This window comes from Poecilia reticulata, linkage group LG7 (assembly GCF_000633615.1).
Source record: "Poecilia reticulata strain Guanapo linkage group LG7, Guppy_female_1.0+MT, whole genome shotgun sequence".
Taxonomy (NCBI): Eukaryota; Metazoa; Chordata; class Actinopteri; order Cyprinodontiformes; family Poeciliidae; genus Poecilia; species Poecilia reticulata.
In genome coordinates, this window is record NC_024337.1 from 13,619,680 (window position 1) to 13,646,983 (window position 27,304).

Sequence of the window (27,304 nt, forward strand, 5' to 3'; positions counted from 1 at the left end):
AACCATCAGCAGCTCAGGATGAAGGTCTGTCTCACTCTGATCTGCCTCCTCTTCCTCAGTGAGTACATTGTTGTTGTTTTTATAAGACTTTATAGCAGTCGTAGTCTTTTTTAAACATTAAATTGACAGGAAATAGTATAAAGAAATAGAGGTAAGACATTTAGCAAATGACAACAAACCAGGAATTGAACCAAGGCCAGCCACGTCCAGGACTATACAGAGTATTTTATTTCTATCAAGGTCTCTGCTTCCAATACTTCATCCTGTCGGTTCCTCACTATACAAAATATTTGTTCTACTTTTATGATATATCTGGAGCCAGCTGTTTCAGTTTTATCTATTGCATCCCTTTTTATTTCTTTGGTAAAACAATTTTAAATAGAACTCTGATTTGTCCTCCATTTACTTTTTGTTACTTTTTGTTTATTTTGTGGTGAAATTTGCTGATGTTGTAAACTTCTGGATGTTAAATCTGTTTGTTTTCACACATTAACTGAAAACTTGATAGGAGGCAGTTGAAAGTAGAAATAAAATAAAACTCAGATTTTTAACCTTCACATGCTCAGTCTGTTGGTTTCCAGAAATGTAGGTTTTCTAAAACTCAGAGAATTAAATAAACGGAGGAAGCAGTTATGAAACTGAAGAGGAACATCAACTTCCTCTCAGACACTCAAATAACCTTTCAAGAGACAAAACCTAGAACGATGCGTCGATGCTTTTCTTCAAAACTTTACTTTGCAAACTTCCTCAATTGATATTGTCAACTGTTATGAGGAAACCAGAAGGTTGTTGATTTTAACAGTGAAATTAGCTGAATTAGTTTGAGACACTGGCTGAAGTTGACATGTATTCTAATACATCCAGTTAAATTCATAACTATGTTTCCTGTGATTCCCTTTTACAGTGACAGTAACTAAGGTTTATGTCCTCAGCAGCTCTGCAGGATGGAGAAACTATGGAAACCTTCTACAGAAAGGAAGGAGGAAGCATCACAGTCAGATGTGAATTTGGTTACACAGGAACCAAAAGGTTCGTCTGTAAGGAAACCTGTGGAGGAAGAAACATTCTCATTGAAACAACTGAAGATACATATCAGAGAGGCAGATTCAGTATCAGATATGAAAAACGAGATATTTTTTCTACTGATTTTCTACATGTGAGCATAACAGATCTGAAAACAACAGACTCAGGACGGTACCGGTGTCGCTCAGATGAAACCTTTGAAGGAACTCTATATGATAATTTTAATCTTGTTGTGACAGAAGGTGAGTTTTCTGGTTTAAACATTTATTTCAGATTTTCAACATCTCAGCTTTCAAATGCCAACATGGTCAAACTGTGATTCATGAAGAAACACATCAAAAATAACGTAAATGTATCTTCATGATTCTGTTTCATTCTCATATCCTGAGAACCAAAATGGACTCTGCACTGCAAAAACATAAAATCTGTCGAAGTATTTTTGTCTAGTTCAAAACTTGAAATAAGACAAAATTAATTTTAAAGTCACTTTTAAACAAGATATGTTGATTTAAGTCAATAATTTGTGTACTAGTTCTACTTTTCATTGGGAAACATTTTTCCATGTTTCCCAGTGGATCTAGTCATTTTACATCAGTAAGGAATTATTGACCTAAACAAGCATTTATATTTCTGAAAAGTTTTTTTTAAGTTAGTTTTGTTATTATTTGCACTAGAAACTAGACAAAAATAATTTGTAAGATTTTGTGTTTTTACAGTGTGAGACTTTTAATAAGATCAACTTTTCCCCCATCAGCTTCTACCACAAGCGCAGCAACTACGTCAAGAAGAAGAACGACAGCAGCAACTCAGAGTCCGAGTTTCTCTCCTTCTCCATCTGAAACCATCAAACTCTCTGAGAAACCAGCTGCAGCTTCAGGTTCATCATCTGTTCATGTTTGTTGAGATCATTTGGGTCTGTTAAAGTCCATCAGTGACATTCAGAGCAGTTAAAGGAAAAACCTATTAGTAATAAATTTTGAAAGTCTCAAAATTGGAAAAACAAAATACAAAAACAAATGCAGGTAAACTAATTTCTGATTCATTTAAAAGGTTTTGTCAGGGGTTCTTGGATTTGTGGTTTACTGACTCACTGGATTAAAACCCACAAACCAGCAAAAGATCAAGACCTTAAAGCTGCAGAATGTAAATACTACAAAAATTTGTTTTTTCCATACTTTTGAAAACTGTCAGTGTGTCGTGACAGTGTAATATTAGATAATTTATGAAAAGATCGATCTTCTTCACCTCCTCTCTGAGCTACTATTGTTGTCTGAAGAAATACAACCAATTAGAGCCAGGACCAGGAGGCGGGTCTTAGTGCTGACAATCAATGCTAATTGCAGAGAACCAATTTACTGATGCATGAAAATCATCTTTCTACCGTCATCATTGGTGGCTATGATGATAGCCAACAAAATCAGGCTCATCTGTTGCATGTACTCTGCGTTGTGTTAAGAAAGGAACCAGCAGTCGAGGACCCAGGGTGTTTTGTGTAGGAAGGCAGGTTTATTCTGTTCAAAACAAAAACACTCTCAGCACAGCAGTTCTTGGGTTCTGGCTTCCTCACAAACACCTCTCCCCAGCGCAGCATTGCGCGAACTCACAGGAATGTGCTAAAACCAACCAAAATAATAAAGTAAAATCTACATTCATTCAAAACAATTAAAATAAAACCCAAACAGAAATAATCTGCCCAATAATTACAATCTTCCATCATAACATAAAAATATACTAAACACATTAATTTAACATCCAAATAAAATTGAAGCAACTCACATACCTGTTCAAAACAAAAACACCCTCAGCACAGCAGTTCTTGGGTTCTGGCTTCCTCACAAACACCTTAACCAACCAAAAGAACAAAAAAATAATTACGTTGGCACAGAAAACTTTATAGATGTTACTAACGCGGGAAATAAATGCCCAGTACAGTGCTGCGCTAAACATAAACAGTTAAACAATAATATATATAACAGCTTGTGAGTTTACAACATACTTTTTAGAACATTTTTAATATTTTAACACATGAACAGAAGACAACTTTATATGCTTACCTCTCCCCAGCGCAGCTCTGGGCGAACTGAGGAGAGCAGCGGGAACACACAGGATATGACGCAAAAACAGGAAGCAAGAAAATAAAAGCGTCACCACCAAAATAAAATAAAATAAAATTCAGAAAATAAGAAAAACAAATATACCTATATAATTGAAGATGGATTTCAAGTAAAATATAAATGTTTTTTAAGGTTCTTTTGGCTCTAGTGGCCTTTTTTTGATAGTTAATTGACAGGAAACAGGGTAATGAGAGAAGGGGGAAGACATGCAGCAAAGGTCACCAGGCTGGGAATCGAACCTGCGACAGCTGCGTCGAGGACTGAGGCCTCCATATGTGGGTTGTGCTTAACTCCTGAGCCACCACAGCACACCCGAAATATAAATTTTTACAGACTTGCTACATCTGCACTGCAGAAACATAAAATCTGACCAAGTATTTTTGTCTAGTGCAAAACTTGAAATAAGACAAAACTAACTCCTGTTGTCCTCATTTTCTGTATATGAGGAAAACATATACAAATCTCTGTCATTTTGACCCGAGGACAACAGGAGGGTAACTTTTCAGCAAGATATGGTGATTTAAATCAATAATTCGTGTACTAGTTCTACTTTTCATTGGGAGTCATTTTTCCATGTTTCCCAATGGATCTAGTAATTTTCCACCGGTAAGGAGTTATTGACTTAAAACAAGCATTTATATTTAAGAAAAGTTATTTGTAAGTTCGTCTTATCTTACTTAAAGTGTACTGAGATATTTGCTCTAGAAACTAGACAAAAATAATTCATAAGATTTTGTGTTTTTACAGTGAGAGACTTTTAATAAGATCAACTTTTCCCCCATCAGCTTCTAGCACAAGCGCAGCAACTACGTCAAGAAGAAGAACGACAGCAGCAACTCAGAGTCAGAGTTTCTCTCCTTCTCCATCTGAAACCATCAAACTGTCTGAGAAACCAGACAGTTTGATGAAAGCCACCAATAATGATGGCTCAGATTTTTGGCAAAAAAAAATCTGATTTAGTTGGAGCAGAGGATCTTGTTTGCATAAGATCCAGGACAGGGTAGTGATAGTTTTTGGTTTTTTATTATAGCTTAGTTTTATTTTTGTGACTTTTTTTCAAATTCAATTAATTTTAAGTAGTTTTTATAGTGTGTTTGCTAGTTTTTATTTAATTAAATATTGCTTAGTTCTACAGTTTAGGTTTTATTAGTTATAGTAATAGTTTAAAGTTTTCTGGACCTAAAACTTAACTAAAGTATTGTACTGTGATTATTCATACAGTACATCGATAAGGTAATGGATATTTAATAGAAGATACAATTTTAAAATGTATCACTTTATTGTTGAATACATTTCTCCCACATTTTGCTGTCGCCGTCTGTGGTACTCATATAAATACATGGTTTAGTTCCAGTTAGTTATGGTTTTCCCTCATATTATTTATGCCAGTGAAAAATGTTTGAGTTTTGGTTATTTTGTTAGTTTTAGTTTAACTGTAATAATCTTGATCCAGGAGAATTTGACAGGCCAGTTCAGATAGAGACGATTGTTTTGGGTCAAACCGACTCACTGCTGCGTCTCGGTGCCGACTTCCAAACAGCCAGATTTTAAAAAGAATGAAACTTCTTTTGCATTTCCTGTGCAAAAACCTCAACAACATTTTTACTTCACCGACCTCATCTCTGTTGTAGGTTTCATCTTTGGTTCTTTATGCTGCAAAGTTTAGACATTAAATATGTTACACTAACACAGAGGCAGAGAAATGTGTAGAAATGCTGACATTTAAATGTTACTTGCAAAGATAAATGTCATCATCAGCTGTTGGATCAGATGCACCACGTTTTCCACTTTGTCATGATCAAACTAAGCTGTTCTTTTTTTTTTTTTAACTTCCCTGCAGGTCTGCAGCTTTATGTGGTTTTGTCTCTGGTCGTCAAGATCATCTTGTTATCAACGCCTGTGGTTATTTTCTGCATGAAGAGGAGGGCCATGAACAGCAGAGGTGAGAAAACACAGAAATACTCGTCCTTCCTTTATGAAAAACTACATATATACTAAGCTCCTCTAAGCCCTGAAGGCTTCTTCCTCATTTTCTTCTTCTTCAGAGTTTTATTAGTYCAGAACAAGTGTCTGTCGTCTGTCTGAAGCTTCATTGGATATATTGGAAGAATCAACAGAGCAGTCAGATCCCTAAACAGGAAGGAGTAAAAATAAAGATTCAGCAACAAATTTACAGAAACAAGAAAGTTACTTATAAACATTAAACATATGTTCCTCTTTCAGCTGCATAATTTCTGGAGAGCAAAATGTTTCCAACATGCTCTGATCATCAGTCAGCTGTGGTTTTCTAGGACTTAATCTCTGATCTAAATGTTTTTCAGATTCTGCTGTGGAAACAGAGAACGATGGGGTCAACCAGGAGTGTATGAATATTTATGAAGCACCAGAGTTTCTATAATCACCTCAGTGAAACAACTCAGAGAGAGAAGAGTTTACATTTGTCATTTTAAGACATCCCCTCCCTAATTTATAATATCATTAGAGCTGCTTACCAAGTACAAACATGGTAAACTTTCAGGTTATTTTATACTTTTATTTTTAAATATGTTTGTTTGAAGTGATTTTCTGTCTTTTGTAAATGTGAAAATTTGACACCAATAAATCTTACATACCATCTGAAGTTTCTCAGTTACTTTAATCTAATCAGGGATCATAATCTATCATATCTGATCAGACTCAATTGGTTCAGTTATTAGAAATATGATCAATATGATTAAGTGCAATAAAATATATTCTATCAATGTGGCTAACAGCAAACAGCAAACAAGAAGGTCCTAACTTTGAATCCAAAAGTCAAAGAAGATGAACTTTAAAAAATACAATTTCAGTGAAATTTATTCAAGCCTCAACATTATAGATAGAGTATCGAAAGCAGCCAAGTAGATTTCAATATCAACCCCCTTTACCCCTCCCCCCACCCCCCACCCCGACACACAAAATACTTTGCGTGTCGGATTTAGTAATGTAATTATATTAGTTGTGTTACCACCCCCACACCACTAGAGGCAGTACCAACCCCGAAAAGATGCGACTAAGGAGCAGATTTAGACTATAGAATTTGGTAAAAACTGTGAGTTTTGCTGAAGTAATTAAAGACACAAGTTCAAATCCATGCTGAGAGTGGAGCTCCTTCAATCAGGGCTCCTCCGCTCCTCTGATTGGCTAAGGAATGTAACGTGATCCTCTGATTGGCTAAGCAATGTAACGTGATCCTCTGATTGGCTAAGCAATGTAACGTGATCCTCTGATTGGCTAAGCAATGTAACGTGATCCTCTGCAGCAAGTGATGGCAAAGCGGGGCGTCATCACGACTTTACACAAGTGTGTCTTTACCTCCGCGGCAGAGGCTCCGCCGAACCCCTGAGACCGACTCACCGGACCCCTGGGGTTCGATCGAATCCAGATTAAGAACCACTGGTTTAGGTAAAAACAGTCGCCGGAGGTACAAACTGCTGAAGGTGTGAAGTTATTTAAATGCCTTAAAATAACGTCTGTAACTTTTGCGTCAACTACAAACAGTGTGATTCTATTTTTTCATGGTTGTAAAAGTTACTGTACAACAAGAAAGTTGACTGATGAAGCATAATTTGAATTTGAACGACTCTGAAGTTTTAACGCCGAAATAAAATAAAGTGGAGAGCGCCCTCTGGTGTTCAGCGGAGGAACTGCATCCTGCAGAGAATTTCCTGTTTTATCAGGAAATTCTGATAAAACAGAATTCTAAGCAGAGTTAGAAACCGTCAGCAGCTCAGGATGAAGGTCTGTCTCACTCTGATCTGCCTCCTCTTCCTCAGTGAGTACATTGTTATTTTATTTCTATAAGTTTCTCTACTTCATCCTTCCAGTTTATCAGTTTTTCTACCTTTTGCATGACGTGGACTTTGTTTCAAATGGCCCTAAATGTGATCAGTGTCTCTTCCTGTTGGTTTCTGTGCTAAGACACGCTGATGCTCACTTTAAAACATGAATAAATTCAGCTGCTAGCTTATTTATACCTTTTAAAATTATAATTAATTATGTGTTTGTAAGCTAATCAAGGACTATTATACTTATAGTAACTTTAGCTTTAGTTCCTTTTACCAGTAAAAATAAAATGTATCACATTCTTTTGGGTTTGTGCTAATCTTTTTTTTTCCACAACAAAACTTAAAAGTAACAAAAACATTTGTTATCAATGTTTACATTTACATTTTTAGGCTAACAGAAACACTTTATTGTTTTGGAGAAGTTATGGTTTTTGCTTCTTAAGACAAAGGTCAGAGCTGCAGTGAACCACAGTCAGCAGCAACATGCAAACCGTCATTACAGATAAGATATTCTGGTGAATATCTTATCTGTAATGACGGATAAGATATAAGTAGAGAAGTACTTCTCTACTTTGAAGTACTTTGCATACTTCAAAGTAGAGAAGTATGCAAGTTTATTAGTTAGATACAAACTTTCTCATTATAACCAAAAGGCTGTTGATCCAAACAAATTCAACTAAATTACTCTTACTTAGAGTAAGAGCAATAATAACTTAGAGGAATAAGAAACATGTAAAGCGACCACAGACACCTCATTTCACACATAAAGATGCAATCAGCAGAGGAAGGCCGTGCAGGAAGCTAAGAAAAAACATTTATAGAGTTAACCTGTTGAAACGAGGAGAGAGTGAAAAAAATGTTTCATTAATCTAACATTTTCTAAAATGTTGCCACCAATTGAATAAACGCCTCATGTCCTCAGTTTAATTTTTAGATTATATTATTCTGCCTGGTCTTACAGTAACTTTATCTGTGCAGGGCTGCAGGATGGAAACGCTGTGAGGAGGGAAACTGGAGTAGAAGGAGGAAACATCACAGTTAAATGTCCATTTCTCCTCTCTGGAAGCAGGAAGTTTGTTTGTAAAAATGTCTGTGAAGGAGAAAATATTCTGATTGAAACAACCAACAACACAGCTGAGAAAGGAAGATACAGTGTTAAATATGAAAGAAACATCATTATATTCAAGGATTTTCTTTATTTTACCATCGAAGACCTGAAGAAGTCAGACTCAGGACGGTACAGGTGTCGCTTGGATAGAACCTTTATAACCAGATATGATGATTTTGAGCTGGTTGTGAATGAAGGTGATTTTTCTACATAAAGTCCAGAAAACTTTTCTTAATGTCTCTGAACAGAAGATTCTGCTCTCTGACTGATTCTTCTGCTAAAATTACCCTCAGGAACACCTGGTTCTGTTTCAGTGTTTACAACTTCAACAACTACAGAACCAAACAGAACTCTGCAAACTTTTACGACATCAACAATTCTCCCAACGTCCTTCAGAACAGCATCAGTCCAGAGTTCCTCTCCTCCTTCTTCCTCTAAAACCAACCAGCCTCCTGCAGCTCCAGGTAAATTGTCTCTGCGTGTGTCGACGTTCAGGTCATCAGGTTTCACTTTGCTCCTCAGAGAGTATCAGAGAGTTAATCAACATTAATTAAAGAAAAGCTGCTTGAAATTTAGGAAGGCTTTAACATTCAATAGCTTCACATAAACCATTTTAAAATGTTTTTGATCATCTTAAAAGGTTAAATCAGGACATGATAGTTTTCTGGGGTTTATGTAAATAATCAACAGGATTCAAATAAGTGTGGCTTTTTATCTTTCCTGCCATCACTACCTGTAACTCTACAATGAACAACATTACAACAACATTTAATTTCCTTTAAGGTTCAATAAAGTATTTTTGAATTGAATTAAATTCCATGAATAGCTTATAGTAGGCCAATGAGTTATACAAAATATATTCATTACATTTTTTCCAAATCAACGTTTACTCTCGTACGTGAAAATGGCTACAAATAAATACACAATTATACAACCATACATCTTTGAAAAGCAGAAGAAGAGACTCCTGCACAACTAACAAGAATGCAGCATGTTTTTCTGCATGGTTAGTCAACAACAAAACCCTTTTCAAGCAGCTATTTGTGAAACTAGCTGACCAAACATGCTGGAACTCTACTTGGGTTGCTAGGTAACAGGCTGGGGTTGCTAGTGATAGGTATTTTTCGTGAACCTGCATATGAATTTTATGGAAAGGAAAAGGAAAAGACTCAGCAAACTGCTCCTCTGAGCCGTTCACAGAGCGTTCTGCCCTCTCTCTGCTAGAGCAGGCCTTTTATTTGGGAAAACAAAAGTGAGAAAAGATAAACAACAAAAACAGACGGCAAGCTCTATCTAACACACAGGTCACCAAGCTCTTTCTCTTGAGAGTGATTTCTTCCAAGGGTGGAGGGAACAATCAGTTCTCAGGAACACAGATATTCAACACAGCAATCAAAAAGTTTTAGCACAGCACGTCACTACTGATTAATATTAGACTGAATAATGACCTAAAGTAATAATAAAAATGATAACACAAAAACTCTCAAACAGCTAGGTTACGGTGCAGTGCCAGCTGATTTGGGATTCCAGAGGTTTCTGACACGGCTAATTTTTCAGACCTCAAAAAACATAAACTTATTTCCAAAAACCGGGCTTTTGTTAAGCACTAGATTTGTTTTAAGAAACGGTTGAAATGGAAGGACAAAAACATGCAAAATGTGAATTTTGACAAGTATTTTCTGTTTGCCTGATGTGTTTTAGATAACCAGGAAGCAGGAAACTGGATAAAATATGATAGGATAAAACATGAACATCAWTCAGTTTTTCAGAGTGAAACTCAGCTGTCAATGTCCCTGCAGGTCTGCTACTTCTTGTGGTTCTGGTTCTGGTAATCCTSATCATAACGTTGGCTGTGGGTCTGCTGATTTTCTTTGAGAAGAAGCACTTTGGGCAAAAAAATGGTGAGTTAAGAAAAAAGCCAATTCTATCCTGACACCATTAAAGCAACCAGACACACTGTTTATTTTCTTAAGCGGTAACACTTTATTTGAAGGGGTTTGCATAAGACTSACATGACACTGTCATAAACATGACATAACATCTGTCATGAACATAAAGAAGTCTTTATGAATGTTTATGACAGTTGTCATGAAGTGTCATTCGGTAAATAATGACACTTTTAATGCAAAGTTGCTCTAAAAGTTGCTTTAAAAGTYMATTAAAAATGCCAACTTTGCATGATTTTGTAAATTATGATAATTTAATGCAAAGTTGGCATTTTTAATGGACTTTCAATGCAAYTTTTAGAGCAACTTTGCATTAAAASTGTCATTATTTACCGAATGACACTTCATGACAACTGTCATAAACATTCATAAAGACTTCTTTATGTCCATGACAAGTGTTATGTCATGTTTATGACAGTGCCATGTCAGTTTTATACACACCCCTTCAAATAAAGTGTTACCTCAAACTGTTGGGACTGAACACATGAGATAAAGAAAAGATTTTCAGGATTATTCTCAACTTCTGACATATCATTCCACTTCTAATATGACTGATGCATTAAATATGAAGTTGTTGACTCAAAAGCTGTTTTCATTGCACATTACAACCAAAGAATATTGAAATAGTTTGAGGGTTATGAACACTTTTGTAAGGTACTATGAAAATACAGATGGGACAATTTAACCAAAACAAAGGAAATATTAATATTTTGTGTCCTTCAGGTCCTTTAGTGAAAACAGAATATTCTGACCCCACAAAGGTGAGYTTGAGTCACTATAAAAACACGTATAAAGTGTTGGTTCATGAAGTGGCTGATGCATGAGAAGCTTCTCCTTCTGCAGGTCAGTACTGTGTATGAGGAGATCAGACTGGAGGAGAGAGAAAACGAAACGCCTCCTCAGGAAAAATCTCCAGTTTATTCTCTGGTCAGATCCTGTGAACCAGCTGAAAGCAGTGACCTGTACAGCCTCGCCGGCTGTCCAAAGAAYGACGTAAGTTGGATTCTTGAACAGCAGCAAWAATATTTTCAGTGGTAGATGTTGTGACTTATAGGCAATTAACTATAATTTGCATTATTAGTGTCTTATTTACAATTATATGTTAAGCAGAATTATTATTATTCACTGAATTTAACATGATTAGGAAAAGGTGAACATATTTAAGTGCAAATACACAACAGGATCTAGTTTGGACTTTTTGTCACCATCTTGTTTTCTGTTGATTTCGGTTGCTAGGTTACGAACAGTTGTTGCCGTTATCAGCTGTCGCCATTTTTACTAAAAAAAAAACACAAAAAAAAAAAAAACTGAAGAGAAATGTTCAGCAAAAGACGTCTGAGCCTCCGCTGTGACCGAAGAAGCTTTCATTTTGTAATAATAACTCATTCCTACTAATAATAATTAAAATAATAATATAAGCTTTTAAACGAAAAGTCTTGTTTTCTTGTTTTCCTCCAGGTTGAAGTTGACGCTGTGGATTACTCTGTGGTGCATTTTGCTACAAACACCACCACTTCCTCCAACAGCGCCCCCTGTGGCCATGCGGTTAATGACACCTACTCAGCCGTGGGCTCTGCCAACCTGAGCGATGATTCGTCTGCTCTTTATTCCAACGTGACTTGCTGTGGATCGTCAGACAATTTATATGATTAGCWTTGAGCTAACAGAAGCAAAAACAACAACCAATCAACATTAAGCTGGCCACATATTCTCAGTTTGTATGTCTAKAACTATTATTTTTATCTATTTCTATGCATCATAAACTAASTGAATTTGTATAAACCATAAAAGTTTTGTTTTATTACAGGTTTTTATGATTTTTAGCTCCTTTTTTACATTTAATAAAAATATTTTTGAAGCTACTGCAGCTCATTTGCCTCTGTGTGTCATGTTATTTACTTGGATTTAGAATTTCTGAAAGTAAAATTGTTCAATACATRAATAATTTTGACTTCACTGAAGATAAACATGACATTAAACCATAGTATTTTGCCAGTGGACGATCTTTATGTTTTCCAAACAGTTTTCTGAAGCTCTGCCGTAAAATAAAACTTTCCTGCAGACTAAAGTAGCAACATAAACAGATGTTTTGGTTTAAATTCTTATTAGCACCAACTGAATGTCTTTACCTGAAACTCACAAATAAAATACATCATTGCTCAAATTCAAACTGCTCATTGCATTTCAGTTTAAAAGCTACTCGCTTTATTGTCGGTTTAAATATTTTGCAGCATRATTTGTYCTCAGTGAATTCACCTTCTGATGAAGAATTTTGATTTTGTTCTTTATAAACAATTAAACTGAGCAGTAGAAATAGGAGGAGAATGACTGAGTGCTYAAAGGAGGAGCTCAGACATTCAGCTAAGTTCCTGGTTTATCACTGAAGGAGGAAGACAAACATTTAAAACATCAGCACCTCAAGATGAACTTTGTTTTTAYGTTGGTCTGCTTCTTCTTCAGTGAGTACATTATTTTATTTATTCATGTTTCTCTGCTCTCAGCCCTTCAATCTTTAATTCCCTCACAGTTTGTCAGAAAATATTTTACTTTTGAGCTGAGTTTTCCTCCAGTTTTATGATTTTCATCTTGATGGTTTATGTGACAAAAGTCGGCGGCTTGTAGTTCTGCAACTTAAGTCTTTCCTTCTGCTTTCTGTGAAGATGCACAGCGAAGATGTTTTCATTCAGATTTTTCAGTCAGTTTCTTTCAGCACTTTAAAAGAAGCCCAATCATAAAAAAGGTGTAGAAATGTAGACATTGTTTCAGAAAACGTACAAACATCTCCCACAGAAAGCAGAGCATGTTGCTTTGGAGAATTTACAGATTTATATAAATCTTAGAAAAGTAAAAAAGTAATAAAAATAGGGAAAACAGCACAAACTCTACTGTAAGAGGAACATAAGAACATTTTTGATTTTTCTACATTTTCAACAACTGCAAGACGTTTGACTTATCTTTGAACTGTGTTTATATGTAGTCAACCAACTTCCCTGTATGCTATGCCTGAAATGCCTGACAAGACGAGAAAATAAGTAAATAAATGAATAAACATATTGTTTACAAAATATTGCAAATGGCTTGAGAAATCTAGTTAAATTATCTAGGTGGAACAACCATGTTTGTGTTGTGCTGACATTTGTTCCCCTGAATTTCCTCACCAGGGTAATTATAGTTAACTAAAACTAACAAAATAACAAATATTGAAACAGAAAAAACTAAAACGGAAAAAAATGGGGAAAAACTCCAATGAAGTCAAACTAAACTATAATAAAACCCAAAGCTACTATACCCCTTTTCCTCACCGACCGTTCAGAGTGGCACATAGCGCTTTACTCAGTAAAGACGACCTCAAAGCGCTTCACAGATTCACACACTGGTGGTGGTAACCACAACTGTAGCACTGGATCAGACTGACAGACATGAGGCAGCCATGCCACCAGTTTATGTAACATGAAGCGCTTTGGGGTTTCTAGGCTCATAAAGTGTTATAAAAGTACAGCAATGCTGATGCAAATAACAATAAAAACTGAATAAACCTCAGAAAGTACCAAATGCAGCAGAAAACAAACCTAGTGTTTGTTTTTGTTCCAATAAATGCAGATGAAGCTCTAAGCATAATTTCTCTTTAAGATTGCTGCATATAATGATAGTAATCAAGAATTTATCGAGAATCGACTGTTTCTCCTCAGCAGCTCTGCAGGATGGAGAAACTGTGAGATCCTTCACTGGAAAGGAAGGAGGAAGCATCACAGTGACATGTGAATTTGGCCTCTCTGGAAACAAGAAGTTCCTCTGTAAGGAAGTGTGTGAAGGAGGAAACATTCTCATTGAAACAACTCAAAGCAGAGATCGGAGAGGCAGATATTGGATTCAGTATGAAAAGAGAGGCGTTCTGTCATCTGAACTAGTTTATGTGGGAATCAACGAGCTGAAACCGTCGGACTCAGGACGCTACCTGTGCCGTTCGGGTCAAACTATTCTCACTCAAAGTGACGACTTTCATCTTGTTGTGACAGAAGGTGAGTTTTCTGCTAAAAGTCCGGAAAATGTTCCTTCATTTCTCTGAAAGAAAACATCAAACTATGAACTGGGTTTGAGCAATTAGCTCTGATTCCCATCAAATCAACTTTAACATGTTCAAACTGCATCATGCACACACATGAACATCAGGAAGAAATATTCAGTTAAATCAATTGTTATAATAGTTTAATTGTTTGAACTTTTCTCCCAAAAGGCCCCAAAACAACAAGTTCTTCACTGTCTCCATCTGTAACCAGGAAACTATCTGAAGAATCAGCTGCAGCTTCAGGTAAATCATCTGTTCAGGTAACATTTGGACTGAAGTTCATCTCTGTTTATCTATACGACTGCAACGAACATTATTCTTTCCATTATTCTAACAATTAATTGATTAATCAGATAAAAAAATGACACATTCTACAGGTTTTTTACAGAATATTTGAAATGCAATGATAGATGCAAAAACTTTAAATAAGAAAACATTTTATTGCCTAAAATTCAATAACAACTTTCCTTTAGATTACGCTTAATCATTTGTAGCAAAGGAAGAAACTGCAGATAAAAAAATGCTGTTTACTCGTCTGTTGATGTTTTTGGATTAATAACTGGCAAAAGGTGATAAATATGAGATGTTTATTGACTCAATTGGAACCAGGTGAAGCTAAAACATTTGAGGAGTTCTGGGTAAAACATGTTAACAGATAACGTAGGTTTTTAATCTTAAATGCAAAATGTTTATATTTTTGGTACAGTTTAGGTTAAATTACTGCTCTGACTGTTGTCCTTTCAACTAATGGCCATTATTAGAGGATGTATACTCTTGTTGATGACTAACTAATTGCTAAATTAGTTGACAATAATTCAAATAATCGATTAATCCCAATTAATTCAATTAATTGTTTCAGCCCTTTTTATCAGCGAAGCTCTTACCTGCTAAAGGAAAAACGTGCCAACATTGCAGACACAAACCTTATAACAATAACTGGATTATTACTTTATTATCTGCATAACTGCTAATTTAAAATAACTGTTTTTAAAGTTAAATATTCCTGTAAATTTCAACATGTAGCAGCTCTATTGTGACCTAAGTTTTCAATATAACTTTTAAAATGAGCCAATCAGTGAAAACTTGAGCATGTTGGATGTTTTATGAGACTCGGTATCAGTGTGACTGATCTGGTTTTAATCAGTTAATGTTACAAAGTATTTATGAGTAAAAGAGACGAGTCATGTGTGAACATCAATACGACTATTTTTAAAATAAAGAATGGCACTTCTTGTTTTATTTCCTCCTTTTCTCACATGTACAGATGCCTGGTCACTATCACAGGTTTTATGTTGAGCTCTATCTGCAGAAAACTAAACATTTAACACATTGTAGAAACAGAGATTACACTGCAAAACAGAGGATTCAGCTTCTCTTATCTCAGTCAGAAGGATGTGCAGGCATACAAACATTTTCCACCTTGTCCTGATCAAACCAAGCTGTTCCCTTGTTATCTCCCTGCAGGTTTGCAACTTTATGTGATTCTGTCTCTGATCGCCAAGATCATCTTGTTATCAGCACCTTTGGTGATTTTCTGCTGGAAGAGGAGAGTCATGAAAATCAAAGGTGAGAAAACACTGAAATAGTTGTATTGTTCTCATTTTACATATATCTAAAACGGTGGTTCTTAACCTGGGTTCGATCGAACCCCAGGGGTTCGGTGAGTCAGCCTCAGGGGTTCGGCGGAGCCTCTGCCGTGGAGGTAGAGGCTCCACGGCACAAGACACACTTGTGTAAAGTTGTGATGACGCCCCGCTTTGCCATCACTTGCTGCAGAGGATCATGTTACATTGCTTAGCCAATCAGAGGATCACGTTACATTGCTTAGCCAATCAGAGGATCACGTTACATTGCTTAGCCAATCAGAGGATCACGTTACATTGCTTAGCCAATCAGAGGATCACGTTACATTGCTTAGCCAATCAGAGGATCACGTTACATTGCTTAGCCAATCAGAGGATCACGTTACATTGCTTAGCCAATCAGAGGATCACGTTACATTGCTTAGCCAATCAGAGCTGCTGAGGAGCCCTGATTGAAGGAGCTCCACTCGCAGCATGGATTTGAACTTGTGTCTTTAATTACTTCAGCAAAACTCACTGTTTTTACCAAATTCTATAGTCTAAATCTGCTCCTTAGTGTCATCGTTTCGGGGTTGCTACTGCCTCTAGTGGCGCGGGGGTGGTAACACAGCTAATATAATTACATTACTAAATCAGAATACCGCAAAGTATGTTGTGTGTCGGGGGTGGGGGGGAGAGAAGATAAGAAGGGTTCAGTGAATGCGCATATGAAACTGGGGGGTTCGGTACCTCAAAAAAGGTTAAGAACCACTGATCTAAAAGAACTTTACATTTATACCAAAGCTAAGAGTAAAAAAAAAGCTTCTGGTTGAAAGTAATGAAAGATTTTTCCACAGATTTACATAAATGGGAAATCATTACAGTTTGTTGATGTTTCTGTTGTCTCATTTCTGGAGAATATTTCATCAGATCAAAATCTCCCCAACGTGCTCTGAGCATCAATCATCAGTGGTTGGTTCTGCTCAGATCAGCTTCATATTAAACAAGTTTTCTAGGACTTTGCTTCTTGTTCTTGGAAAATCTTCTTATATCTTTTTAAATCAGAAGTTTCATCTCTCTGATCTGAATGTTTTTCAGATTTGGCTGCAGAAATAGAGAATGCTGCCGACTCTCAGGTGAGTCTGAATATTTGTAAAATGCTTGAGTTTCATTAGAGTTTCTAAACCTCTTCTTGCTTCTCATCTTCTTCTTCCTCCAGATCAAACCAGAGGGAGGAAATCAGAGAAGAGATCAGACAAAACAAATCATCTGCTGAGGAAATATCTTCAGTTTATTCCTGAACTAAACTCTCTGAGACAATCAGAGCTCAAAGAACATTTTTCATTTAGATTCATGTTTTCACAAGAAAATAACCAAACATGCAGGAATGTTTCCTATAAGTCATAAGAGTTTTGCCAAAAAAAAAATTCTATTTAATGTTGCAAAAGTTGTTTGAAAGATGATTTAATTACTGTGTTGTAAACATTTTTTTTAAATAATACATTTATATAAATAGGAAAATATTTTGTGTTTGCAGTAAGATAGGAGGACAATATTTTGGACTGTATTTAAACAAGCTGAAAGTTGTCAAGTTGTGTCTTTGGTATACATTCCTCTTTTTATATGACAAATTTTGATTTGTATTTTTACAATTTCTGTTTAAATTTCCTTTTTTGTATAATTTATTTCAGCGCAACTTTACATGTGTGAACTTGCAAGTTTTTTTCATTAGTATTTTGAAATAATACATTTTTAGATGTTGAAAATTTCAGATGTAGTTTCATCTGATGAGTCAAAGGTCAGTTCAGAAGCTCCAGCTGATCTTGACTTCTGCAGTAAAAGTTGGTGGATTCTGCCCTCTAGTGTTCAGAGGAGGAACTGCACCATGCAGAGAAGTTCCTGGTTTATCGGTGAAGCAGGAAAAGAAGCAGAGTTAGAAACCATCAGCAGCTCAGGATGAAGGTCTGCCTCTCTCTGATCTGCCTCTTCTTCATCAGTGAGTACATTATTTTATTTATATCAGTTTCTCTGCTCTCAGTCCTTCATCTTTTCAGTTCCTCACAGTTTATTAGAAAGTTTTAAGTTGTTGAAAGGTTTTCAGCCGACTGTGTTGTTTTATCTGTTGAATTCTGTTGGTTTCTGTCATAAAATATGATGATCTATTTACAAAAATAGCTTTATTATAAGGATAATTAATTTATTCTAAGGTTGTAAAGTTTCACATCTATTTGCCAATTAGCCTTTATTCATAATCCATAAATGCAGTTTTGTTTTTATGTCCAAAGTCAGATAATTTCAGCATAAAACTAGATGCTGAAATGCAGATTTAAATGAACAAAATGTTCAGTTTTCTGCTGGAAGAGGAGAGCCATGAAAAGCAAAGGTGAGAAAACAAACAATGAGTTGTGTCTGTAAATCAGACGTTTCATCTCTCTGATCTGATGATGTTTTTCATTCTCCCCAGCAGAATGTTTTTCAGATTCTGCTGGGGAGACTGAGAACGCTGACGTCTCTCGGGTCAGTCTGAATATCTATAAAACACCTGAGTTTGATTAAAGTTTTAACCTCCTTTAATAAAAATAAATTAATAAAACACTTCTTCTTCTTCCTGCAGATCAACCCAGAGAGAGAAGAAATCCCAAAGGGCAGACAGAACAATTCATCTGCCGATGAAATAATTTCAGTTTATTCCTAAATTAATATAAAAAAAACATGTAGTCTCATATTTTCACAAGAAAATTACTGAATGTCAAAGATACAGGAATGTTTTCTACACATTATAAAGGAGTTTTGCCACTAAGCTAAAAAATGTTTCTTCATTGAATGTTACAGAAGACGTTTGAAAGATAATCTAATTACCGTGTTGTAAAGATTTTATTTATAATAAACTCATATAAATAAGCAAATATTTTGTATTATAAGAAATTCGGTTTTCTACCTTGGCATAAAAAATATGAGGATGGGACCTTAAATACGACAAAAGTATCATATCCAAGTTGGAATAATTTAGATTTGGATGAAACAATGAAACCTACAAACATAAAAAGGATTATTTTTATAACTTAGAATACAAAAATAGATTGAGCAATTCTAAGTCACATACCTAAATATAATAACCATATTATAAAACATTATTTAAAATTTTCAAAATAAAAATAAATTAATTAAATCTGTTTGGTCTGATCAGCATTGGACCTTACCAAGCTCCGCCCAGAAACGGCCCTCGACAGTCCTACTTGACTGCATTGCTCACAAACAAAGCCTCGCGGGACTTAGTTTCTATGTCTAAACATGGCATATTTAGTTTTAACTGACTCTACAGAGTACTTCTGAATCGATTAGTGTTGGATTTCTGCCGGATTTTCAAACATATCAGCCACAACAATGGACAGAGGAACCAATAAGTTCATGTCATCTTTTTTGGACGACATCAAGGTGTTTGAGCCACAGGATGCCTTCAACATTGTGCGAGTCACAGCTAAATGCTACCAGTCGATGAGGAAAACAGCAGATTCTCACACCCTCAGCATAAATATAGCTGTGGACAAGATCGCTGATGCCTGTTGTTCTTGTAAGGTAAGTCGGGCATTCATGGTTTTGAGGGTAACTTTTGAAGTGACTGATTTCTGCAAATGTTTCAGTGTGCCTACGTCTGATACTCAGTACTCGGTGCTAGCGTGGCTAACACGATTACAGTTTAGTAAAAGCTAGTGTGGCTAACACGATTACAGTTTAGTAAAAGCTAGCGTGGCTAACACGATTACAGTTTAGTAAAAGTTAGCGTGGCTAACACAATTACAGTTTAGTAAAAAGCCTTTTCAGGTGAAATGAAATCTTTAATGTATGTCAGATATGGTACACAGTGCATATTGATCTGTTCAGCTAACGTAAGGCTGTAACAGACAGGCGTCAGGATGTAGAACTTGTATCGGTACCGTCATTATGCTGTACTTAGCTAAAAGGTTTTCATAATGGATGTATTTATTATTGACTTTATTTTTTTCATTTACTAAACACAAAGAAAGCAAAGCAATAACACTTTGTTCTTATTGATCCTACGACAGTTGAGCTGCAAATGCGGCCGTGCACAAGCTTTAATCCAAGCAAGGCTTTCCGTTTCAGATTTTGGAAATCTGTGAATTTTAGTTCCACAAACACRATCAGGATACTTGACATCGCCTGTACAGATACCCCACTGATGGAGAACCAATTTTTTTCGAGTCCTGACGCAAAAACTCTGTCGGTCTGGTAGTCCACAATGTACATTAGCATGAGTTTGTGAGACGGTAAGACACGTGATAGCTGCGCTGTGACGTAAGATGGACATTAGCCAATGAAACGCAGACCCTGTGGTAAGGTCCATTATCTCCTTCAGAAACTTTAACTCTGCATGTAGTAGCACCCTCTGGTGTTCAGAGGAGGAACTGCACCCTACAGAGAAGTTCCTGGTTTCAGTGAAGCAGGAAGAGAAGCAGAGTTAGAAACCATCAGCAGCTCAGGATGAAGGTCTGTCTCTCTCTGATCTGCCTCTTCTTTCTCAGTGAGTACATTATTTTATTTATATCAGTTTCTCTGCTTCCAGAGAAACTTTCAGTTCCTCACAGATTATCAGAGAGTTTAACTTGTTGTAAAGTTTTAAACCGACTGTTTGTCTAGTTTTATCTGTTGTGTTCTGCTGGTCTCTGTCGTAAAATATGTTGATAATCAGTTTAAAAATAAATGGCTTCATCCTATGGATAGTTAATTTATCCTCAGCTTGTAAAATGTCTCATCTATTTTCAAATTAGCCACTATCTATGCTGCACAAATGCACAGTTCCTTTTCTGCATCTACAGTCAGATTATTTTGGCACAAAGCAGAAAAACTAACCGTCATAAAGTTGTTGAAATGCAGATTTAAATAAAATGTTCACTTTTGTCTTTAACTCACAGTTTAGAGAACTAGCAGTTTTCTTCAGCTGTTGAGATCAAACAGAGGAAGCAACTGCTTTCTTCTTCAATTCAAAAGAAACTAAAAAAGAGAATAAAGATAAACCACAAAGTGCTGAACACAAAAACTCCATTATAGAGTCAATGTTAAAATTTACAGAGCTGGGTTCTACAAAGATCAAAGATAAAATACTATATACTGACTGCAAGTTAAGCTTTTCATTTTTCAACAAGCTTTGATTTGCTTATCAGTTGGAAATTTAACCAGCTGGATCAAAGAAACCATAAGGTTGTTGAGCTAAATAAATGTTTTGTCCATTTATTAGAATTATTCGAATGTTAATTTATTTTCACATCTTCAGTTAAATTTATAAGACATATTTTGTCTTCAAGCTGATGACTCTCACAGTAACTACTGGCTGTTTATCTCCTCAGCAGCTCTGCAGGATGGAGACGCTGTGAGAACCATTAGAGGAATAGAAGGAACCACCATCACAGTTGGATGTAAATTTATATTCCCTGGAAGCACAAAGTTTTTCTGTAAGGAAATCTGTGAAGGAGAAAATATTCTGATAGAAACAATAGAAGACAGAGCTCAGAAAGGCAGATACAGCATCGAGTATGAAAAGCATCGTACTGAATCTATTGCTGTGTATGTGAGCATCTCAGAGCTGAAACGGTCAGATTCAGGACGGTACCAATGTGGTCTGGATAAATCCTGGACTCGATATGATGATTTTAACCTGGTTGTGACTGAAGGTGAGTTTCTCTCCTGAAAATGTTCCTTCATGTCTCTGACAGTAAACTCTGCTCACTGACAGCTTCTTCTGCTCCAAATGACATCAAACTGGGTTTAAATCTTAAATCTTTTAACTGATTAAATCATCCAACATGTTCAAACTGAGACTCACAGACAAACATCTTCATTGGTATCATGAATGTTTAATTTCTCACAGCTTCAAACACTTCAGGACCAAACTGGACCCTGAAGACTTTTCCATCAACATTAGTGACAACAGCAGCAACATTAACACTAAGGTTGAGTTCTTCCTCTTCTTCATCTTCATCTGAAACTACCCAACAGACCAGAACATCACCTGAACCCAAAGGTAAAATATTTGTTTACCTTCTTTTATCTCAGAACAGCCACATTTTAATTTTGTCCTGATCAAACTAAGCTGTTCTCTTGTTATCTTTTCTGCAGGTCTGTTGCTTTATGTGATTCTGTCTCTGGTCATCAAGATCATCTTGTTCTCAACACCTTTGGTGATTTTCTGCTGGAACAGTGGAGCCATGAAAAGTAAAGGTGAGAAAACACAGAATAAGTTGTGTCTATAAATCAGAAGTTTCATCTCTCTGATCTGAATGTTTTTCAGATTCTGCTGTGGAAACTGAGTATGATGACGTTTCTCAGGTCAGTCTGAATATTTATAAAACACCTGAGTTTCTTTAGTGTTTCTAAATTCTTTTCATAAAAATAAATTAATAAACACTTTTCTTCCTCTTCTTCTTCCTGCAGATCAACCCAGAGAGGGAAAAATCACAGAGGACTGACAGAAAAGTTCATCTGCTGATGAAATAATTAGTTTTTTCCTGATCTAAACTCTCTTAAACAATCAGAGCTTAAAGTACAGATAAAAAACATTTTGTCTCATCTTTTACAACAAAATAACTGATTGTCAAACATACAGGAAAGTTTTCTATAAATTATAAAGGAGTTTTAGCACTTGGCTAAAATGTTTTTATTTTGTTTAATTGAATGTTATATGTTTGAAAGATGATCTAATCACTGTGTTGTAATCATTTTTCTAATAAAAATATACAAATAAGCAAATATTTTGTAAAGAAAGTTATATTCATTAGGAGTAAATCTAAGAGGATACTGCCCTCTGGTGTTCAGAGGAGGAACTGCACCCTATAGAGAAGTTTCTGGTTTCAGTGAAGCAGGAAGAGAAGCAGAGTTAGAAACCATCAGCGGCTCAGGATGAAGGTCTGTCTCACTCTGATCAGCCTCTTCTTCCTCAGTGAGTACATTATTATTTTATTTCTATCAGTTTCTCTGCTTTCAGTCCGTCATCCTTTCAGTTCCTCACAGTTTATCAGAGTTTTAAGTTTAAAAACTTTGACTTTTCCTCTTTTCAATCTTCTGTTGATTTCTGGTTAAGTAGCTGATTATTTGAAGCACAGAATCTAAACTCTGAATATTGTCACTCAAAAATAGAAACATATAAATGAATATGTCAATGGTAAAATGATCAAACTCGCCCAGCATAGAGTTTTGAGTCTGTTTTTTTGGAGAACTGTAGGTTTTCTACAACTCATCTGTTCCAAAAAAAAAAACACAGGAAGCAGTTTCATCATTTTAAAACATCTGAAGAGGAACATCAGAGCAGAAGTAACTGAGTGCAGCAACACTGACATCTTCCTTGGAGACACAAAGCAGAGAAACATGGTTGATTTTTCACCAAGCTTTAATTTATAGCCTTTTTCAATGGAGATTTTTTTGTAGAACAAAAAGGTTGTTAATCCAGTTATTAACATAATTCTGTCATTAGCTTGGCACACTGGCTTAAGTTCAAAGTTAAAAGACATCCAAGTTAATTTATAACTATATTTTCACTGTATTACATTCCACATCAGTTCAGTTAAATTTATGAAGCTATTTTCTTCTCAAGCTGCTGAATTTTACAGTAACTATTGACTGTTTATCTCCTCAGCAGCTCTGCAGGATGGAGAAACTGTGAGAACCTACAGAGGAAAGGACGGAGGAAGCATCACAGTTAGATGTGAATTTCGTTACAAAGGAAAGACAAGGTTCTTCTGTAAGGAAACCTGTGAAGGACAAAACATTCTCATTCAAACAACCAAAGACAGAGATGAGAGAGGAAGATTCAGCATCAGATATGAGAAAAGAAATATTTTTAAATCTGATTTTCTACATGTGAGCATCACAGATCTGAAAACAACAGACTCAGGACAGTACCTGTGTCGCTCAGATGAAACCATTGATGGAACTTTATACGATGATTTTAATCTCTTTGTGACTGAAGGTGAGTTTATTAAATTACATTTTTATTTAAGGTTTCGACATATCAACTTTAAAAACCAACATTTTCAAACTGTGACCAATGATGACACAAATCACTCATAAAAACAGGAAGAATACAAATTTAACCTCAGTGGTTATGATTGTTTCATTCTCACATCCTCAGATTCTTCAGAACCAAAATGGACTTCAAGACCTTTTATRGGATCAACTTTTCTAYCAACAACAACAACAACAACAACAACTCAGAGTCAGAGTTTCTCTCCTTCTCCATCTGAAACCATCAAACCCTCTGAAAATAAAGCTGCAGCTTCAGGTTCATCATCTGTTCATGTTTATTAGATGTTGAGTTGATTCAAATTTGTTCAAGTTCAATTTTATTTATAAGTGAAACTCAGAGCTTTTATAGAAAAACACTACAGAAAAGAAAGTACCCAGAACTCAAAATTAAACATACTTAAAACTTTGAAAGTCATGAAACTTTAAAGACATTTATGTTAAAAGTGTTTTGACTCAGAATAAACTCATGAACTTTAATCATCCCTGCAGATCCACTGCTTTATGTGGGTCTGGTTCTGGTCGTCCTGATCGTCTTCTTAGCAGCAACTCTGATGATTTTCTGCAAGAGGAAAAACTTTGGTCACCAGAAAGGTGAGTTACAGGATAAAGGTAAAAATATTACAGACAACTAATCCATCCATTTTCTTTACACCCTTGTCCCTCAGTGGGGTCAGGAGGTGCTGGTGCATCTCCAGCTAACGTTCTGGGTGAGAGGCGGGGTCACTCTGGACAGGTCGCCAGTCTGTCGCAGGGCAACACAGAGACAGTCATGTTTTTGGACTGTGGAAGGAAACCGGAGTACCTGGAGAAAACTCACCATGCACAGGGAGAACATGCAAACTCCATGCAGAAAGACCGGGGCCGGGAATCGAACCCAGAACCTTCTTGCTGCAAGGCAACAGCTCTACCAAGAGGGCTACACCACTGTGCAGCCCTCTAGACAACTAATCTATAAATTATTAATACACATCACAGGTTTAGATTTAAAGTTTGATAACTAACATTTTGCAAGTTTCCACTGATATGTGATCAAAATAGATGATTTTCAAATTATTAACTATGGAAGAGCTCCCTGCTATCACCCTAATCTTTAGTTCCCTTCAGGTTTTGGGTTCCTCCAAATGTTAATATTACTTCCAGTCAGATGAAAAATGTTGGTCAAATGAAACATTAATTTTATACTTGAGTCTAACAGCAGTATGAATAATTCTGGGTTTTTATATGATTCATATTTAAAGTAAATCTGATCAAGTTTTATATGGAAACATCATTAATATTTATAGAAGAATTACATTCAATTGAATAAAATCTTAACTTTATCTTGAGGAGAAAATTTGCCTATTTTTTCAAGAATAATTGAACAAACTGTTACTAAAACTAATTCTCTAGTTATGGAAACATTTTTTTGTTTCTTTCTTATTTTAAATGTTCACAGGTTTTTAAGAATCTAGATAAAGTATTAAATATAATCACATAATGACTAGAATCTTGTACAGATGTGAAATATTGAACTTTTAGACTGACTCTTGTTTCAACATGTTGCTCCATCATTTCTGAAACATGTTTGCACAACAATATTTCAAAACTGATCGTTGAGCTGCAGCTTTTTTTTTATTTTTTATTGTGAAACATGAAACATTCTGGAGGAGCTCAAAGTTTTATCTGGTTTCAGTGACCAGCATCTCAGCTTTTCTTTACTGGGTTAAATTATCTACATCTAACAGCGTTATAACTCGACTGGAGGACAGAACGATCCACTTTCTGTTTTGAACCATAAATGTTGCAAAAAAACAAAAGAAGAAGAACATTAACCTCCCTTTTTCTTCACTGAATGATAAACATTAAGTCACATTTTTCTTATTTATTATCTGTTATTTTATGAAATAAAATCTGCTGCTCCTTTTGGGTAGTTACTACTTACTTTTACTCAATTACATTTACTTTAGTAAATATTTTGTAAAATATGTACTTTTAGGAGTATTCTTTACTATGCTGTACTTTTTATCTTTACTCGAGTCATTTTATTTTGAAGTATTTCTACTCTAGCTTGAATAAAAATTCTGTATTTTTTCTGCTGAATGAAAAACAAACATGTTTAACCAAAAATTCAACAGACACAGACACACAGCTGCAGTTTCATACATTTTATATGGAAAGAAACTAATTTAAAAACGTTTATTTAAAACTGACTTTTTTGTTACTTATATAAATTATTGTAATTTTTGTCCTCAAAATACCAACATTTTCAGTTAAATTCATATTTTGGTTTGTCTGATGTAATTTTTAAATATTAAATTATTGATCATTTGATCAGTACTTGTGTAGACTTTTTACCAAATCCTTTTTACTTTTACTTGAGGAAACATATGTAGAAGTAGAGCTACTTGACTACAAACTTTAGGTTCTCTACCCACCTTTGCTCCTTTTTCTAGCAGAAAAATGAAAGAAATCTTAATGACAGAAAAAATCCGGATGCAGCAATATTTGTTGCAAAAAATGGAAAATTGATCATCATATTTACTGATCTCCTTTTTTCAGGTCCTCCAGAAGAAACAGAGTATGCCAACTTCTCTAAGGTAAGGAAAGGAAAGAAGGAAGGCTTAATGATCATAATGAGTAAAGTATTATTGTGCAAAATCTGCTTAATCTAAGTTTTAATTTATTTTGTTAATTAAATCTGAGAAAATATAATTATCACATGACCAACAAATAGCACAAATTCATTGCTTTTAATGGCTACTTTCTGCCTCTATAATTGGCTTCAAACTGTTTTTATCTCAAGGTAAAAAACCAAAATCTAAACTGTTGCAGAGTAATTTAAATAAATAAAGTTTCTAATAATTTAACAAACTACTCTGTTGTATTTAGCACAAAGGGAAATGATTAAACATGAAGTTGCAAACTGAAATGTTTCTGCTTGTTCTCTTCCAGGCTAAAGATGATGCAGTAGAGTACTCTGAGGTTCATTTCCTGAATGATGTCTCTACTTCAGCCAGCAGCGCCCCCTGTGGTCATGCAGAAAACGTCACCTACTCAGAGATTCAGATGAACTCTGCAAACCGCAGCGATGATTCTGCTCTTTACTCCAACATTAGTTTACAGCAGTAGCTCTGCTGTGTTTACAGCTAACGGTTTACTGGTTTTAATTTTTATAAAATAGTAATTGATATTTATATATAACTATGGAAATAGTTTCAGAAACTGAAAATTACTGCCAGTAATTTTCTGTTATAGAACATAAATCTATATAAAAAAACAAACAAATAGAAATTAACAAAAGTTCTCTTTCATTTTTATTTTTTTCCCATTATTTCTGGTTATATTTAATAATTTAAGTTTAAGTTTAAATTTAAAGTTATCATAAGACATATCTATGTGCTGACTTTAACTTTTGTTACTGCAGAAAAACCAAATCTCTGTTTCTGAATGTTAATGTTGTTCAGTGAAGCTAAATGCTAAATGCTAAATGCTAACATGTTGCTGTGAATTGTTTTACTTCTATTTTGATATAGATGGACGCATTTGTGTAAAATTTGACAAATATTTACATCTTTTTTAATTTAAATGTTTCTGATCTCTTATTTTAGATCTCAATAAATTATTTTTACTTTTCTAAGTAATTGCAGATTCCTTCTTATAATTTAG

The 27,304-nt window shown here is 35.3% G+C and overlaps 3 protein-coding genes and 2 long non-coding RNA genes across 10 annotated transcripts; all 5 read left to right on the forward strand.

Moving 5' to 3' along the window:
• Window positions 1–26,883, forward strand: LOC103467886 (uncharacterized). 3 transcript variants are annotated; one of them, XM_017305558.1, is made up of 7 exons: window positions 1–58; window positions 936–1,029; window positions 23,500–23,603; window positions 23,766–23,915; window positions 24,149–24,250; window positions 26,198–26,235; window positions 26,591–26,883. In XM_017305558.1, exons 1-7 carry the CDS (start codon window positions 19–21, stop codon window positions 26,765–26,767), a joined length of 705 nt encoding a protein of 234 aa, XP_017161047.1. In that variant the 5' UTR covers window positions 1–18; the 3' UTR covers window positions 26,768–26,883. The 3 variants fall into 3 exon arrangements, with proteins under 3 accessions (XP_017161047.1, XP_017161046.1, XP_008412836.1); XM_017305557.1 differs by lacking the exons at window positions 1–58; window positions 936–1,029 and adding an exon at window positions 22,489–22,577 and having other exon boundaries at window positions 23,271–23,603; XM_008414614.1 differs by lacking the exons at window positions 1–58; window positions 936–1,029 and adding an exon at window positions 22,489–22,577 and having other exon boundaries at window positions 23,274–23,603.
• LOC108166404 (uncharacterized) lies at window positions 1,036–5,722 on the forward strand. The gene is made up of 4 exons (XR_001776746.1): window positions 1,036–1,265; window positions 1,778–1,900; window positions 4,978–5,079; window positions 5,183–5,722. It is a non-coding gene; the product is annotated as an uncharacterized LOC108166404 (long non-coding RNA).
• LOC103467883 (CMRF35-like molecule 5) lies at window positions 6,866–11,854 on the forward strand. 3 transcript variants are annotated; one of them, XR_001776744.1, is made up of 8 exons: window positions 6,866–6,930; window positions 7,922–8,248; window positions 8,345–8,515; window positions 9,851–9,952; window positions 10,721–10,758; window positions 10,841–10,990; window positions 11,234–11,368; window positions 11,456–11,545. XR_001776744.1 is itself a non-coding variant. In XM_008414611.1 (7 exons), exons 1-7 carry the CDS (start codon window positions 6,891–6,893, stop codon window positions 11,648–11,650), a joined length of 1,023 nt encoding a protein of 340 aa, XP_008412833.1. In that variant the 5' UTR covers window positions 6,866–6,890; the 3' UTR covers window positions 11,651–11,854. The 3 variants fall into 3 exon arrangements, 2 of the variants coding, with proteins under 2 accessions (XP_008412833.1, XP_017161042.1); XM_008414611.1 differs by lacking the exon at window positions 11,234–11,368 and having other exon boundaries at window positions 11,456–11,854; XM_017305553.1 differs by lacking the exon at window positions 11,234–11,368 and having other exon boundaries at window positions 8,366–8,515; window positions 11,456–11,854.
• Window positions 11,986–17,384, forward strand: LOC103467884 (polymeric immunoglobulin receptor-like). 2 transcript variants are annotated; one of them, XM_008414612.1, is made up of 6 exons: window positions 11,986–12,456; window positions 13,687–14,016; window positions 14,232–14,306; window positions 15,528–15,629; window positions 16,724–16,761; window positions 16,845–17,384. In XM_008414612.1, exons 1-6 carry the CDS (start codon window positions 12,420–12,422, stop codon window positions 16,899–16,901), a joined length of 639 nt encoding a protein of 212 aa, XP_008412834.1. In that variant the 5' UTR covers window positions 11,986–12,419; the 3' UTR covers window positions 16,902–17,384. The 2 variants fall into 2 exon arrangements, with proteins under 2 accessions (XP_008412834.1, XP_008412835.1); XM_008414613.1 differs by having other exon boundaries at window positions 11,987–12,456; window positions 13,690–14,016.
• LOC103467885 (uncharacterized) lies at window positions 20,922–21,839 on the forward strand. The gene is made up of 3 exons (XR_534134.2): window positions 20,922–21,312; window positions 21,510–21,662; window positions 21,758–21,839. It is a non-coding gene; the product is annotated as an uncharacterized LOC103467885 (long non-coding RNA).
• Window positions 26,884–27,304: the final 421 nt, after the last annotated feature.